The sequence below is a fragment of the Pelophylax lessonae genome (genome assembly GCF_965119305.1).
Source record: "Pelophylax lessonae genome assembly, chromosome: 8".
In the NCBI taxonomy this organism is placed as follows: domain Eukaryota; kingdom Metazoa; phylum Chordata; class Amphibia; order Anura; family Ranidae; genus Pelophylax; species Pelophylax lessonae.
In genome coordinates, this window is record NC_138775.1 from 195167894 (window position 1) to 195184294 (window position 16401).

At 43.9% G+C, this 16401-nt stretch overlaps 2 protein-coding genes across 2 annotated transcripts in view; one reads left to right on the top strand and one right to left on the bottom strand.

Moving 5' to 3' along the window:
* RPAP2 (RNA polymerase II associated protein 2) overlaps nucleotides 1–11022 on the bottom strand; it is a 133300-nt gene extending 122278 nt beyond the window's left edge. Inside the window, exons 1-3 of the mRNA XM_082266134.1 lie at nucleotides 10946–11022; nucleotides 7856–7901; nucleotides 7516–7630 (exon numbers count right to left, since the gene is read on the bottom strand). Of these exons, the coding sequence (XP_082122260.1) occupies nucleotides 7516–7630; nucleotides 7856–7901; nucleotides 10946–11000 (216 nt within the window). The 5' untranslated portion in view covers nucleotides 11001–11022. The remainder of the gene's footprint in view (nucleotides 1–7515; nucleotides 7631–7855; nucleotides 7902–10945) is intronic.
* A 96-nt stretch (nucleotides 11023–11118) lies between these two features.
* GLMN (glomulin, FKBP associated protein) overlaps nucleotides 11119–16401 on the top strand; it is a 107448-nt gene continuing 102165 nt past the window's right edge. The window contains exons 1-2 of the mRNA XM_082266403.1: nucleotides 11119–11374; nucleotides 14035–14107. Coding sequence (XP_082122529.1) covers nucleotides 14072–14107 — 36 coding nt within the window. The 5' untranslated portion in view covers nucleotides 11119–11374; nucleotides 14035–14071. The remainder of the gene's footprint in view (nucleotides 11375–14034; nucleotides 14108–16401) is intronic.

Sequence of the window (16401 nt, forward strand, 5' to 3'; positions counted from 1 at the left end):
TCAAATCAAATGTCCTGCCTATAAGCTGTCTCATCATTATCTCCTATGAGTCCCACTAAAGCGGTGTCATCAGTAAATTTCACTATAGTTTTAGACGAATGTACGGGAGTACAGTCGTGCGTAAACAATGTAAACAGGGCCGGACTTAACACGCATCCCTGTGGTACACTCGTATTCAAAATAATAGTATTAGGGTCCTTTCACACGAACGATGCGATCAGATCCGCCTGTCAGTTTTTCAGGCAGACCTGATCGGATGCTCCATGTATCCCTATGGGGCTGGGGATGTCAGCGGAGACATGTCAGCTGACACCTGCTGCTATCCGCTTCCGATCCTATCCGTGAAATCCATATGAATGGAAACCCTATTTTCCATCCGTCCAGCAGATTGTATGAGAATGGACAGGCGGTCCGTTCTCATCCGATTCCCCCATAGAGGACAGCGGGGATCTGACAGCTCCGTCTCCGCACACAGAGCCAAGACGGAGCTGTCATCCGCCTGCTCAGCGGGGATCGGCGGATTGATCCCCCGCTGAGCACCGATGAGCAGAGAACGGACCTCGTCGGACGGTGCATCATGTGAAAGGACCCTTAGACACCTGATCTCTTATTCTCACAATTTGTGGCCTGTTAGGAAATCCATAAGCACAGCAACGTACATAGGCCAAAAGCTTTTAACTTTTTCACTAATTTGCCAAGGACTACTGTGTTAAATGCTGAGCTAAAATCAATGAATAACATCCTAACTTATGTGTTTGAGTGCTCAAGATGTGTCAAGGCAGTATGCAATGCATTAGAAATTGCATCATCTGTGGATCTGTTTGCACGATAGGCAAACTGATACTTATCCAGATCCACAGGAATGCCTCTCAAAACATTTCATGATGATAGGAGTTAGGGCAACTGGACGATAATCATTTAAGCAGGTTACTGCTGATTTTTTAGGTATTGGGCCAATAGTAGTAGATTTAAAACAAGAAGGTACTGCAGCCTGCTTCAGAGACAGATTAAATATATCAGTAAAAACACCCGCTAACTGGTCTGCACATCCCCCCAGTATACGGCCTGACACCCTGTCTGGTACCGCTGCCTTTCTGATGTCATTCTTTCTCAAACTTGACCTGATCTCATGTGTTTTTAATACCAAAAATGGTCGCCCTCTGCTAGTTCTTTCCTATGGGTTTCACATCTCAGATTTTGATCCTCAAAAGGGAGAAAAAAATTGGTTTAAGGTGTCAGGGAGCACTTTACAAACCTGTGTATTGCTAGATTTAAAAATCTACTATTGTATTAATCCCCTTCCACGTGTTTTGATTTTCAAAATTAGAATTCAATGCGCGGTTTATATCTACACATAGTCTCCTTAATGCCTTTCTTTAATTCATTCCTAGCTTTCCTATAGGCCGGGCATCACTAAATGGCGGCCCGCGGGCCGTCTCCGGCCCGCGCTGCTGCTCCATCAGGACCGCCGCCATCAGCTGCTGGATTTCTTCCCTGTCTCTGCTGCTGTCATTAGCAGAGCAGGGCGGATGGCCGGAGGTGGGACTGAGACTGGGGGCGGGACCGGCATTGAATGGAGGGAAGCAGCTGCCTGAATTAGCATTTCAGGCTAGAGGTGATTGGCTGCTGGGAGGCGGAAGGTGATTGGCTGCTGGGAGGCGGAAGGTGATTGGCTGGTAGGCACACAGTCGGCTGCCTCTATGCATGCAGCGCTGCTGTTCCTCTGTCTTCCTCGAGATTGTCCCGCCTCCTGCTCTTCACTCTGTGTAAGGTAAGGAGAGTGAAGGGAGGGCAGGGCTGTGAAGTTGTGAAGGATGATTGGGGAGCAGAGATCATGTAGAGGGGGGGTAGTGTGGGGATTCATGTAAAGGGGAGCAATGCTGTGGGGGTGATATGTTAAGAGGGTAGTGGTGTGTGTTGATGTAAAGGGGGGCAGTGCTATGGGGGTGTGTGTTAACAGGGCAGTGCTGTGTATGTGTGTGAGGGTGATGCAAAGGGGCAGTTCTCTGGGGGTGATATAAGGGGGCAGTGGTGTGTGTGTGTGTGTGTGTGGGGGGGGGGGGGGGGCTATGTAAAGAGAGACAGTGCTGTGAGGGGGATGTGAAAGGGACAGTGCTGTTGGGGGGATATGTAAGAGGGACAGTGCTGATGGGGGGATATATGAAGGGGGCAGTGCTGTGGGGGGGATATGTGAGGGGGGCAGTACTGTGTGGGGAGGTGAAGGGGGCAGTGCTGTGGGGGGGGGGGGATAATAGGGGGGCAGTGCTGTGGGGGGGATATGAATGGGGCAGTGCTGCAGGAGTGATATGTGAAGGGAGGCAGTGCTGTGGGTTGGGAGTTATGAAAGGGGCAGCGCTTTGGGGGGTGATATGTGAAGGGGACAGTGGTGTGTGTGGGTGGTGGTGATGTGAAGGGGACAGTGGTGTGTGTGGGGGGTGATGATGTGAAGGGGACAGTGGTGTGTGTGGGGGGTGATGATGTGAAGGGGACAGTGGTGTGTGTGTGTGTGTGGGGGGACGGTGGTGATGTGAAGGGGGACAGTGCTGTGAGTGGTGATGTGAAGGGGGATAAGCAGCTGCACAGAAAACGTGCAGGGGTACAATTGACTCTTAAATGCAATGAAATACAAGGTGCGGTTTCCCACACATGGAAATTGCATGGTACATATGCACCATGCAGTTTCCATGCCACAGCATTCTTAAAAAGGTGCCAGGGCCTTTTCCCAGCAGAAAACGCAGACACAACAGCCCATTCAAATGAATGGGCTGTCGTGCCTGTACACCAGGGCTGTGATGTAAAGAATCCGAGTCATCACGCAAAAATGCAATCTGGACCTCTGCTGGAAGAAAATTTTACTAATCGGACCTCCATGAATTTTAATTCAATACCCCTGCTATAGGCCATAAGGTCACCCAATCTAAAGGCCACATCTCTTGCTCTAAGCTGAGCCTTTACTTTACCATCCAACCATGGCTTTTGATTTGGGAATACCTTAATAGTTTTTGTAACCAGGAACATCTCCATACAAAAGAGAATATAAGCTAGAACAGATGAAGAATATTCCTCTAAGTCTGCATCCTGTGCAAATACATTCCAATTTCGTTGATTCAAAGCACTCAATTTGACTCCTCGCTCCAAACCTTATAGTTTTAATATCTGGTTTTGTTCTGCAAACAAGAGGTTTTTAACATTGAATCCCCATGTTAATGGGCATAGGGTCCGCTATCTTGCTTTGGTATGCTCCTCTTTCTCCCAAAGGGTTACACACCCCTTCCAGCTCCTTTTCAGAGATATACACGACCCCTCAACCCTGGGGAGTGGTAAGGGATTATTGTATCACCATAGCAAAATCTGGGAACTGGGGCGCAGGCTTTAACGCCCCATCCATACACACACACACACACATACACCCCTATGAGAGAACCCTGGTTTAAGAGAACTTTGGTCTGTACCTGACTATGCGTTGTGGATATCCAAAAAGGTGTTGTAGATGTCTCTCAGGTTTATTGTAGAAGTGGGGTAAAATAATTTCAGCAACTTAAGGACCAATTTGGGCTCCCTAACTAAATGTTTTTCTGTTATCTCCAGCTCTGCCACTCTCTGCATGCCCAGTTAGGTGTTTCCTCCCCAAATCAAGAACAGCAGTACCTCCATGATGTAATACTAGGCTCGGAGCCCAAAAAACCTACCTCTACATTCTACAACTGCCTTCTCCTGCTGACAGCCACGACCTCTGCATATTAGTTGAGGGACCAATGGGTGGTAGATGAAGGGGAGCTGGAGGATGGGGCAAGGTGCTAGAATCCTGTAAACTGGTTTCCCCTAAACTTTCTGACTGCCTTACCCAAATTTATATCCTGCATAGATCTTATCTGACCCCCATAAGTTTGGCCAGATAGCGCACAAATTACAGCCCTCTGTGTCCTAGATGTGAGGAGTCCAGCGGTACCTTTTTTCATCTACTCTGGTTATGGCCAGTAATTCAGGGCTACTGGTCTCAAGTGGTTAAATTTCTGCATGACCGAATGGGTTCTCCCCTAACTCTGTGCCCCAAGCAATATCTCCTCGGTTTGTTGCCCGACCCTGATAATGATAAACCCCACCTCATCTTTTTACAAGGATCACTATTCACTGCAAGAATGCTAATTGGCCGAGCATGGATTAGGGCGTTACCTCAGACAGTTCAAGAATGGATGGGTCGCTGTCAACGCCACTTTACCCTATAAAACAGGGGTCTTCAAACTATGGCCCTCCAGTTGTTCAGGAACAACATGCCTAGTCATGGCTGTGAATGTCAGAGTTTTACAATGCCTCATGGGATGTGTAGTTCCGCAACAGCTGGAGGGCCATCGTTTGAGGATCCCTGCAATAAAGGATTATTGTATGCTCATAAAGGATGTCTCTCCAAATACCATATAATATGGGACAAGTGGTTGGAAAATATCTTCACTTGTGATGTAGCGGAGAGCGCTGATGTATAAAATTAACACTACATATTACAGATATCCTAATGTTGGTCTTGTATGTTTGGGCCTTTACTCATTTAATATGGTGCCCACCGACCGGCCCCCTTATTTATCCACTTGCTGCTTAGGCCGATGATACAAGCTGGGGAAACTAGTTGTAGAAGGCCCAGTTTTTTTCTTTTTTATGTTTTTTGTGCTTTAGCTGGACACTTGTTTAGTGATTGGTGTAATCCTCCCAAGCTTTTGTGGGAAGTGTTAGTGTTTTATAATGCAACACCAAACAAGAGAAGTGCATCGCTCAGGACAGTGGAGCCATTGTGTAAAGATGGGAACTGTTTTCCGGGTGCCCAAGCTGGAGTCTCCTCTCCAACACCATAGGACAATACGTCAAGACAAAAAGGACAGCCGGAAACTCTGTACTCCTGCTGTGACAGCCACTACCTTTTACTCAATTGGATGTGACAATAAATAATTTGAAGGAATACAGAGTTGCCGGCTGTTCTTTTTGTCTTGACGCATTGTGTTATGATGCAACTGCATAAGCCGTTGTATAAATGTCATTCTGTCATATCCATGCTCTTCTCTAATAAAGAGTTTTTTGTTTAAAAAGATGCAAAAAGCATAACAATGCTATGAAAAAGCCTACTTAAAGAAGTTGTAAAGGCTCATTTTTATTTTTTTTTAAATTAAAATAATAAACAGGTTTATACTCATCTGCTCTGTGCAACAGTATTGCACAGAGTGGCCCCGATCATCCTCCTCTGGGGTCCCCTGCTGGCATTCTAGGCTCCTCCTCCTCTCAATCTGTCACCCTAACAATCTGCTTCCTATGGTGGCACAAATGCAAGCACGCTCCCAAGCCACTGGAACACAGAGTGTGGCTCAGTCTCGCACCACCCACCCCCTCCTCACTTAAAGGATTTGATTGACAACAGCAGGAGCCAATGGACCCGCAGCTGCCTCTGTGTTCTGTGAGACAGGGGAGCTGCTGCAGACAGGCACAGCTCTGAATCTAGTAAAGTAGGAATTTATGGGGTGAAGGGGCAATACCAATACTGGAACATTTTTTAACTTTCTTATGGCAAAAATTGTTTTCACTTTTATTGCTCTTCCTAGCAGCCTTTCCAATAGCACATCTTAATATCTTTCTTATCCCACTCCGGTAAGCAACACACTGCTTCTCCTGGAAGCCACAAAGAGTTTGAAATCAGATAAAAGGAACTCCAATGCATGTCAGGTTTTCTCCCTGGAAATGTCTGAGTTTACCACAATAGGGTTTTCATGCAAAGGACTGTTGAATTTCAAAAGGGATACCTGAAAGTACAAAGTTTCTTTTTTACAACACTGAGACTGTTCATGTAATTGCACTAGAAGTAGTCTCTTCAATTTACACTCATTTAGAAAGATGTTGGAAAATATCCTGACATGGCAAAACATGTCACCGACCAGGAAAAAAGCATCACTTCTGCATTAGGAACACTCTAGGAATTTATGTGGTAGGGTGGTGGCTTACTGGTTAAAGGAGTTGTAAAGGCAGAAGGTTTTTTTATCTTAATGCATTCTATACATTAGGATAAAAAAAAACGTCTGTGTGTAGGAGCCTCCCCAGACCCCCTAATACTTACCTGAGCGCCTATCTCTGTCTAGTGATGTCCACGAGTCCCTCCGGGACTCTCTCTCCCGATTTCCTGAAACACAGCAGTGGCACCACTGGCTTCCCGCAGCTGTCAAAGTCAGTTAGCCAATCAGGAGAGAGAGGGGATGGGGCCGAACCGCAGCTCTGTGTTTAGAAGGACACGCAGAGCTGCAGCTCAGCTCAGGTCCCCCATAGCAAGCTGCTTGCTGTGGGGGCACTCGATAGGAGGGAGAGGCCAGTAGCAGCGAAGAGGAACCCAAGAGAGGAGGATCTGGGCTGCCCTATGCAAAACCAAATGCACTGAGGAGTGAGGAGGTAAGTATAACCTGTTTGTTATAAAAAAAAAAAAAAAAAAAAAACAACTTTAACAATGTGGCTTTGCTATCTAGCAATCTTATAATTCAATTAACACCACCAATGATGCTTCCATTGGGTTTACATTTTTTTTTCCAACTCTGTGGCTTACTCTGAGTTTGAGTTTCCTCCCTCACTCTCAAAACATATGCATGTTACCTGGCTTTCACCCAATTTGGCCTGTGTGCACAATATAGTAGTGACATTGGATCTATCAAAACAGAGATGTATGTATATGGTTCTTTGTATTCTATGGTGTGGACACAGACAAGGCATGAACACAAGGCCATGCAATAATGCTGCAATCCCCAGATATATGTGCAGTTTCCCTAAGGCCAGACCAAGATATGCAGTCATAACTAGGCTGGGGTATGGAGTGCTAGATATTAGTGTACATATGAGTATATTTATAAAGCAGTGAATCAGATGTTCCCCAAACAATTATTGTAGGTGAATCTTCTCGGTGCATGTGTTTTACATGACAGCAATTAATTCACCACCAGTAAATGTTGCTGAAAGTCACATTCACCACTTTATAAATATGTCCCATTGTCTCTAATGTTTAAAAAAGCATAAACATAAAACCAAAAACATACCTGCCAAACTTTGATTTAAAATTTAGAATAAAGGAGGGAATGGTTAAGACCCTTTTCGGTTTTCTTTTTTTTTTGCAGACTTTGTTCCATCTCTATCCTACAGCAGCCACCGACTGACACAAAATAGCTGGATCACATGGCCAGATCGGAGCAGGCTGAACATAGGTAAGTATTTACATCTTTCTTACACAGGTTAGTCAGTCACTGTAAGAGTAAGGAGGGGGATGGTGCATTTTAAAGACTAGTTAGGTTTAACCTGGCTTTCTACTTTAAGGATATTGCCTCTTCTTTTAACAGGTTGGAAATTGGCATACAAGTCATCCAGGGCTGACAGGGACACTTTAAAAGTTTAAACACAAATGTTATACATAACAATAAAAAAAAATCAAAAGCAGATTGGCTGTGGCTACACATCTTTACACTTAAAGTACTATTAATATACAAAAAAGTTAAAGACACTTACACAGTCTATTAGGAAATCAGCTGTGATGTCATTTTCTAAGAAGCGTTCAACAATCTGGTGAGCCCTTTTCTCAGTTTCAATCTTATGTCTGACAGCACGTTCCAGGGCAGCTCTTCTGTGGGGTTCAATGACATACATGGTATTTTTATAAAATACATTCTACTTACATTGTATACACCAAGCAAGACTGCTTCCAAAACATTCTCGCCCGATGTGGAGGTCAGGTGATCTGACCACTTGCTTGTCATAATTACAAGGCAATAAAAATCCTAATCTATGCAGATAGGTGTTTTTTTATTATACAAGATTAAAAAAAAAAAAAAATCAAACAATACTTTACCTCTTTGCAGCATCCTCACTTGTCAATTCACTGCTTGGCACATTACCTAATAAAATATATATACATTAAAATGAGCAGACAAATGGCAAGATAACAATAAGCATATCTCACTACATTTTTTACATTTAAAAAGGAACCAGTCAAGCCTGCTTACTGCCAGTAAAGCCATATTTCCCACTGAGGAGACTAAGAAGCTGTATGCAACTGTAAACAAGTTGGGAATACCAGTTCTGTAAATTGATGGCAATATCTGCGATATACTTAAAGTGTTACTAAACCCACAGTAAAATCAGTCTGTATATGCAGTAAAGCATAGATGCAAAAAAAGGTGACCGCACTCTAAGATGCAAGGAAAAACACTTTATTCCCTAAAAAATCATCCAACGTCCACAAAGAAAATTTGCAGTAGCATCATGACATGCACGAAGGAAAGTTTGGGTAACGCGTTTCACAAATTTCTTAACTTAATCATAACCCATCAGCACCAATAACAATAACTCTTAAAGTGGAGTTCCACCCTATTTTTATACTTACCTCCATCTTCTCGCTCCGGGTCACCTGAAAAAGAAATGGATAATCGCATATTTTTTTTTTTTTAACTTACCTCGTAGCGAAGAAAAAATACTTACCTTACTTCCTTCTTCCTCCTTCCTCGGCCGCGGCCCGTCGTCACTTCCTGGCTCTGCAATGATTCCTGGGAGCTGGACATCATAGCTCCCAGGAATCATTGCGCCTGCACCGGCCCCGACGTCAGTTCCGGGTCGCGCGTGTCATCCCCTTCTAAACAGCTTCTGGGCATGCCCAGAGGCTGTAGAGGGATGACGCGCGCGACCCGGAAGTGACGTCGGGGCCGGCGCAGAGCATCGTGGGACCAAAGAAGGCGGAAGAAGACGCCGAAGAGGATCTCGCTGGCTTCAAGCTGCCCACATCTGAGATGGCAGCGCTGGACAAGACGTTTGCAAGGTAAGTATTTGTCCTAACAGGTAAGTGCAACCCGGGACAGATCAGAGGCTAGCCATTGTGGAATGCACTAGCCCTGACTGTCCCGGGGGTATTAAAAAAAAAAAAAAAATCCAGGGTGGAACTCCGCTTTAAGTAGCAAAGATGCAGCTGAACGATGTTAAAGTACTGATTAGCTCACTTAAAATAAACACTTGTTACATACAAAATATTCTTCTCTTTTTCTTACATAAAAACAGCAATATAGAACTATATATCTATATATAATCCATTAGATTGTAAGCTCTTCTGAGCAGGGCCCTCTAAATCCTCTTGTATTTTATTGTTTTGTATAGGTCTTGTATTCCTCTAATATTGTAAAGCGCTGTGTAAATTGCTGGCGTTATAGAAATCCTTAATAATAATAATAATATATATATATATATATATATATATATATATATATATATATATATATATATATAAACAAGCAGTTCTTGTGTCTATCCTCAGATCCTGTAGGTGTAACAAAAATGCATCAATCACAGATGAACATTACTCAAAATAGAGAATCAACATCATATCTGTTTGCACTCAGACACTATAGGATGAGAGATAATAAACAGTCACACATGGAAGAATAAGGGAAGAAAAGAAAAGAGATAAAGATGGAAATAGAAATAGATCCGTATCTCTGGTGATAGCATCGCTCCATGTATAGACCAAATTCATAATCGTACATGTGCCTCTAAATGATATATAATCTCCATAGATAATATAATTGGATATTTAAAGCTGTATTTACAACAGTATTTTTGGTTTTAATAAAGAAAGAGGTGTGATGAGACAACACTCAAAGGATATAAAGCGATGTGGCACATGCATATAAATATCATTGACAACCCCATCATCATCGCAGTCAACCAATGATATTATTATGGCAAGAAACTACGGAGAAAAAGAAAGATCAAAAGATATATTTATATCGACCACTCGCCTTATCTTGGCTGACAAAATAAAAACTCCAATCTGCCAAAACATATACATTTACCCTAAAAAAAGGGGGGGGGAGGCACAGACAAGTAATACATTCAACATACCCTGCACCAATATTGGGCACAGGGTGACCAAAATACAAAAGGAATCTGGGCACCCACATATAGTGCCTGTCCTTCATTCCCAGTGACGGTGACTACAACCACAGGTTTTAAGTAATTTTCTAGCAAAAAATACTTATTTGAACTTGTAAACAACATGTGTCAGAACTAGGCTTTGTCCATAAAGTGGTAGTATAATCCACTTTTTAACTTTTACATACAGGTAAGCCTTTAAAAAGGCTTACCTGTAGGTAAAACTAGTATCTCCTAAACCTGCAAGGTTTAGGAGATATTCGCCCTGCATGCAGCCGCTGACACCAACGGCGCATACGCTCTGAAGGAAGGGCGGACCTGTAGAGCTCCTTGCTGGAAAGTGAACTCCTGCGCACATGTACGGGAGTGACGTCATCGGAGTGACGTCATCGTGGCTCCGGCCACTCACAGCTCCGGAGCCGTCGAACCCGGAAGAGACGCTGAGGGAAGATGTCAGCTGCCTCAGCGGTGTCCGGGCGACCGTGTCAGGGCTTCGTTCTAAGGTAAGTATTTCATAATGAGCTAGTTTGCGATGCATACTAGTTCATTATGCCTTTGTCCTGCAGGGTTTTTTGTTTTTTTATTTTTTAAGGATTCAACCGCTTTAAGGGGTTAAAATTAATTTGATAAAAATCTAAAAATCCAATTTAAATTTTAAAAAAACAGATTTCTTTTCATTTTTATTTTAAAAACCATCGATTTTTATCCACCCTGGCGGTGTGCTACAACCATGCCGATTTCAATACAATCCCAAGCATGGTTCTGACCAGGCCACAATTCATCCTAAACTAAGGAAAGAAGTTCTGGCTTTAGTGGTATGGCAGCCTCATACAGAGTAATCAGAAGTAAACAATACACTATAATAGATGGGTCATGGTCCTGTAATGTGCACTAACATGTCAAGCAGCACCACAGGAAGGGAAAAGACTTATAAGGAAGTGTAGGAGGAAGCCTGTTCAATAACCTGCCTGCTCCACTAATAATAATATATGCTGAGTAGAGGTCACGTTGAACATCTCACCAGGACTCTTTCTGTGAGCCTTGCGAGCTTTCCCTGAGCTTCTCCTCTCCGCCATGGTCTCACACCGCTGTATTGGACTTCCGGGATTGTGCGTTCCAAGCCTCCATGCACCGTAAGCTGACATGCGCAGTAGACCGGACTGGGCGTTTCAAGCCTCCTTTGTGCAGCAGGAAGCAGACGGAGAGATGGAACGCAGAGCTCTGTAGGCAGGTACCCAGTGTTAAGTGCATGTGCTGTGACAGTGCAGCTTGTGTTCCTGTGTCTGGGCTGTGACCGAGGAGAGCCGTACAGTACAATCTTCATCATTTACATGTGTGCGGGGAATAAAGAGAAGCAGAGCTGTGACACCTGACAAAGGAGAGGCTAAGCTGACGTTGTCACCATCACCATGCATGTTGAGGAGTGCAGCCATCTCTACTAATAGGAAAGGTAATTGTGTTTGGGTTCAGCCTCTCATTCTTCTATCTTTCCTTTGATCTTCACAGGGCACATTGTTATATTAGGTAGTAAACACTGATTGAATGCCATTTACTTTGGTAAAGCAATGTGTGTTGTAAACTATTGCCAGTGCTGCTGATCTCCTGCAACCTCATTGCAATCGCTTCCTGTCTACAATCGTGTGCTCCCTAGTGATGGCTGACCTGGCATTTCTCAGGGTAGGTGTTCTGATTGTTGACAACCAGGGATGAGTTCAGGCATGTTTTGGAAATAAGTCCTAACCCACCTGAGCTATCCAGCCTGGAAGCAGTCACTGTGGACAGCCAATCATAAGCAGCAGGGATATTCCCCACCCCATCCCCTACATTGTATTTGTACAGCTTCAGGATAGGGAATGTCTCTGATACTTCTGATTGGCTATCCACAGTGACTGCTTCCTGGCGGGATAGCTCAGGCGGGTTCAGACTCATGTCCAGATACACCTGAGCTCATCTCTAGTGACATTGGTGGTCCATGCCCGCATCCCGTAGTCTCCATCAGAAGACAGTGTGACATCAGGTTGCCCTTTAAAGTGGTTACGTAAGCCTATAATAAAGCTTACCTATAGGTACTGTAAATATCTCCTAAATGTGCGCCGTTTAGGCAATATATACTGTATATGCAGCCGATGATGTCATCGGCGCATGAGCTCTGAAGGAACGGCAACCCTTAGCCATTCCTTCAGATTCCTGTGCCGTGAACGGCGGCTCCCCCTCGCATGTGCGGGAGTGATGTCACGCGGCTCCGGCCAGTCACACAGCCAGAGTCCGTGGACCCAGAAGGAAGATGAGTGAAGATGGATGCAGCCTCCATCAGTGAAAACCCATCGGTAAAGGGCTTCATTTGCAGGTAAGTTTCACATAATGTACTAGTATGCAATGCATACTAGCACATTATGGCTTTAATTTGCAGGTAAAAAAAAAATGAACCCTGCCTCCTTCCCAAAAACTGTTTGATCAAGGATAGGGGATGGTAAGGTGATGATCAGCACAGGGCCAATCAGCACTGTCCAGACAGAGGGTCAGGGGTCCTGCAGCTCATAGGACAATTGGGGGAGAATGAAATCTCCTCCTACAAGCTTTAACCAGACACTTATAGAAGTCACAAGACTGCTCTACCTGCTGATGAGAAAATGTATTTAGCAGTTTATATTTATTAAAATACTTACATTTCCAAGTTCTGTGTCCTGTGGGAGACCAGACATAGTGAATGCAGGGTTCTGGGTTTAGTAATACTTTAAGCTGCCATAGCCAGTGCTGGAATTCGTATCTGGCAGGTAGAAATAAATGAAATATACTGCAAACAGGATGCAGCTGAGCATGTTAAACATCTGACCAGAGGTAACTTAGGCTCCTTTCACACACTATGTCCGTCAAACGGACTCCGCTTTTCTCAGCGGGGGATCGAGCCGCCGATCCCCCGCTGAGCAGAAGGATGACAGCTGTCTCTCCGCGCTGTATGCGGAGACACAGCTGTCAGTTCCCCATGCATCTCTATGGGGGAAATCGGATGGGAACGGACCGTCGGTCCCTTCTCATCCGATCCCATCCGATCCAAACTGCTGGACGGATGGAAAATAGGGCTTCCATCCGTCCAGATTTGACAGATCGGATCGGATGTCAGCGGACATGTCTCTGCTGACATCCGATGCCCCATAGGAATGCATGGGGGGACCGTTCAGATCCGCCAAAAAACGAACAGGCGGATCTGAACGGTCCGCCTGTGTGAAAGGGGCCTAATACTCCTTGTTGGAATTAACTGATTGCAAACCCACACATTTTATATAGTAAGGTAATTCCTGGAGTTCTTTAAAGCTTCAGTCCAGCCAAAACGTTTCTTTTACTTTTGGATAGAGTGAGAAGGATTAGGTTTCATGCACACAGAAACTTTTGGGCACACAACCTAAATTACAGGACTATTTCCACCCCCAGACATAGCTGTAGCATACAACCACGCATATAAATTAATGGCTATATGCAAATATACAGCATGCTTGCTTAAACCCATGCACAGCCATAAATCTCTGAATGTGGAATTTATGCATCTAGCGATTTGTGAAAGTTTATGCAAGCACAGTGTATATCCACATACAACTAGCATACAGTTATTCATTGCCATCGGCGACTGTACTCTGTGTCTCCCGTGGATGAAAATACGCCAGATGCCCCAAAGCATCCATGTGCATAAGGTCTTAGAAAGATTTTATATTCTTTTTGATAAGGTTATCAGTGTCTATACTTAATAGAATTCCTAGCAGAGGTTGTGATGATTTCCTGTTCTGAGGACGTCGTAGTATGGAGATAAGTTAGAGGAAGCAGTGAATACTGCAGGGACACAGGAGACGGACATTCCTGGAAGTGTAGGTTTCATGCAGTGGTTCCTCTTGAGTGGATCAGGGTTTGGGCAGTGGGTGAGGTAAGAGTGTCTTTACAAGAAAACCTCATTTTCCATTTTTCTCCCCAAAAGAGCCACAGATGTCCATAAAACTTGACTCAAATCCTTCTCCAGGAAACTTTAGTCAGTGTTCTATTTAATTATATTTTTATAAAGATAAGAAGATAGTGGTTTTATAAGATGCCAGTCTATATCTGAACTTCTCTTTCTATCAACAGATTATCATATCTTCAGTACCGGTAACTTCAGGGTGCAATGGCAACTGATCTTCAAGTCCTAATTCAGAAATTTGTAAGTAATGCCAACTTTAGTTACATTCATATTAAAAGTTGTGGATTCTATACATTTTCTTAGTAGCCAATGGTGGCACTACTAACTGTTCTGAGGCACCAAGGGATGAACAATTAACTCTACTGTTACTTTGAATAATGTCCATAAATTACAATCTTTTATAGTGTCCATATTTCTGGGCCTTCAATAAAGTCTGTATTTCATGGTGTTCTATACTGTCCATATTTCAGGGTCTTCAATAATGTCTGTATATCAGGGTTTTTGAAAAAAAAATGCCTATATATGAGGGGGCCTTTAAAAATGTCTATGTATGGGTGCGGGGCTTTAAAGATGTCTACGTATCTTAGGGGACCTTTAAAAATGTCCATGTATCGGAAGGAGGCCTTTATAAAATGTCCATGTTTCAGAAGGGGGCCTTTATAAAAGGCCCATGCATTTAGGGGGGGGGGTCTTTTAAAAAGGCCCACGCTTTGGGGGTGCCTTTAAAAAATTGCCACACATCGGGGGGTGCCTTTATAAAATCGCCACGCGTTGGGGGGGGCCTTTACAAAATGCCCACGCCATGGGGGGGGGGGGGGCTTTACAAAATGCCCACACCAGGGTGGGGGGCCTTTACAAAATGCCCACGCCACGGGGGGGGGGGGCTTTACAAAATGCCCACGCCACGGGGGGGGGGGGCCTTTAAAATGGCCATATTTCAGACCCTTCCATAAGGTCTGTATTTCACAATCTTCTATACAGTTTATATTTTAGTGTTTTACATAATGTTAGTACATCAGGTTGTTTCATAATGTCATGATCTATACTGTCCATTTTTCAGGGCCTTTGTTAATGTTGGTATTTAAGGATTTTCGATAAAATCCATATTTAATTGGGCCCTATAGGTCCTTCAATAATTTCCATACATCCGAGCCTTCGGTAATGTCTATATTTCATGATCTTCTATAACGTCTATATTTCAGGGCCTTTGTAAATGTCAGTTTGATGGGGTCTTAGTTTATGTCTGTGTTTCAGACCATTTGTTAATATCTGAATCTCATGGCTTTCAATAATGTCTGTATTTAAGGGCCTTTAATGTTGTCCATATTTCTTGGCCTTATGCACATCTTGATTGCATAAGCAGTTGCTTCTAAATATAAATTGACAATGTTCAGAGGTTTTCAGGAGTGCGATGATCAAAGCTCATGTTCTTTAACCCAGGGTGTGCCACTGAAGATACCTTGTAACAGTCACTCCATGTGGGAATAAAACTTTTATGGTTTAGACTGAGCATTATTGTGTCACATAATCTGTTGATTCATCTTTGTCTGTAAATTGCAGTTTGGTGATATTTCATACGCGATTCATCTAATGAACATGAGCTGAGCAAAAAGGGAGCAAACTTTCCACTTGAATAATCCTGATATTTACAAAAGTCAAAATTAAAATTATCTTTTGGAATAAAATGTACAAGTAAAAAGGGCAAAAGAGGTACGCACAAATACACTTTATATGTGTGGATTTGTTTCCCATGCGTTCATTTTACAGCAATTGCTCCACAGTAGCAGTCACAGATACATGTTTATTGCTTGCCTGGTATAGATGATAGCTCTCATGTGAGCAGTCCCCAACACAGAATGAGGTTTTGGCGTAACCTGTGTTTGTGAGGAATGTGATTACATCATATGGTCCCAGCATTGAGAGACGAGAAGTGTCCGGAAATATAGCTAGGTTGTGTTCTTCATGAGGTTGGATGGTAAAAGGAATGCATACACCTATTTTTTATGTCTAGAAGCATACAAACAAACCATTCTCTACATTTCTGTTGCCAATAGTACATTCATAAGTACTAAAACTATAGACTATTAGCTCTTTATAGTCAACATGTTTAATGGTACTTTACAGTAGAGCAGTGGTGTCCAAACTTTGGCCTGGGGACCGGATATGGCCCTTGGATTGCCTTCTTCCGTGCCCTTGGGGCACTATTCCTCCCACTGACACCATGGATGGGGCACTATTCCTCCCACTGACACCATGGATGGGGCACTATTCCTCCCACTGACACCATGGATGGGGCACTATTCCTCCCACTGACACCATGGATGGGGCACTATTCCTCCCACTGACACCATGGATGGGGCACTCTTCCTCCCACTGACACCATGGATGGGGCACTCTTCCTCCCACTGACACCATGGATGGGGCACTCTTCCTCCCACTGACACCATGGTGGGGCACTATTCCTCCCACTGACACCATGGTGGGGCACTATTCCTCCCACTGACACCATGGTGGGGCACTATTCCTCCCACTGA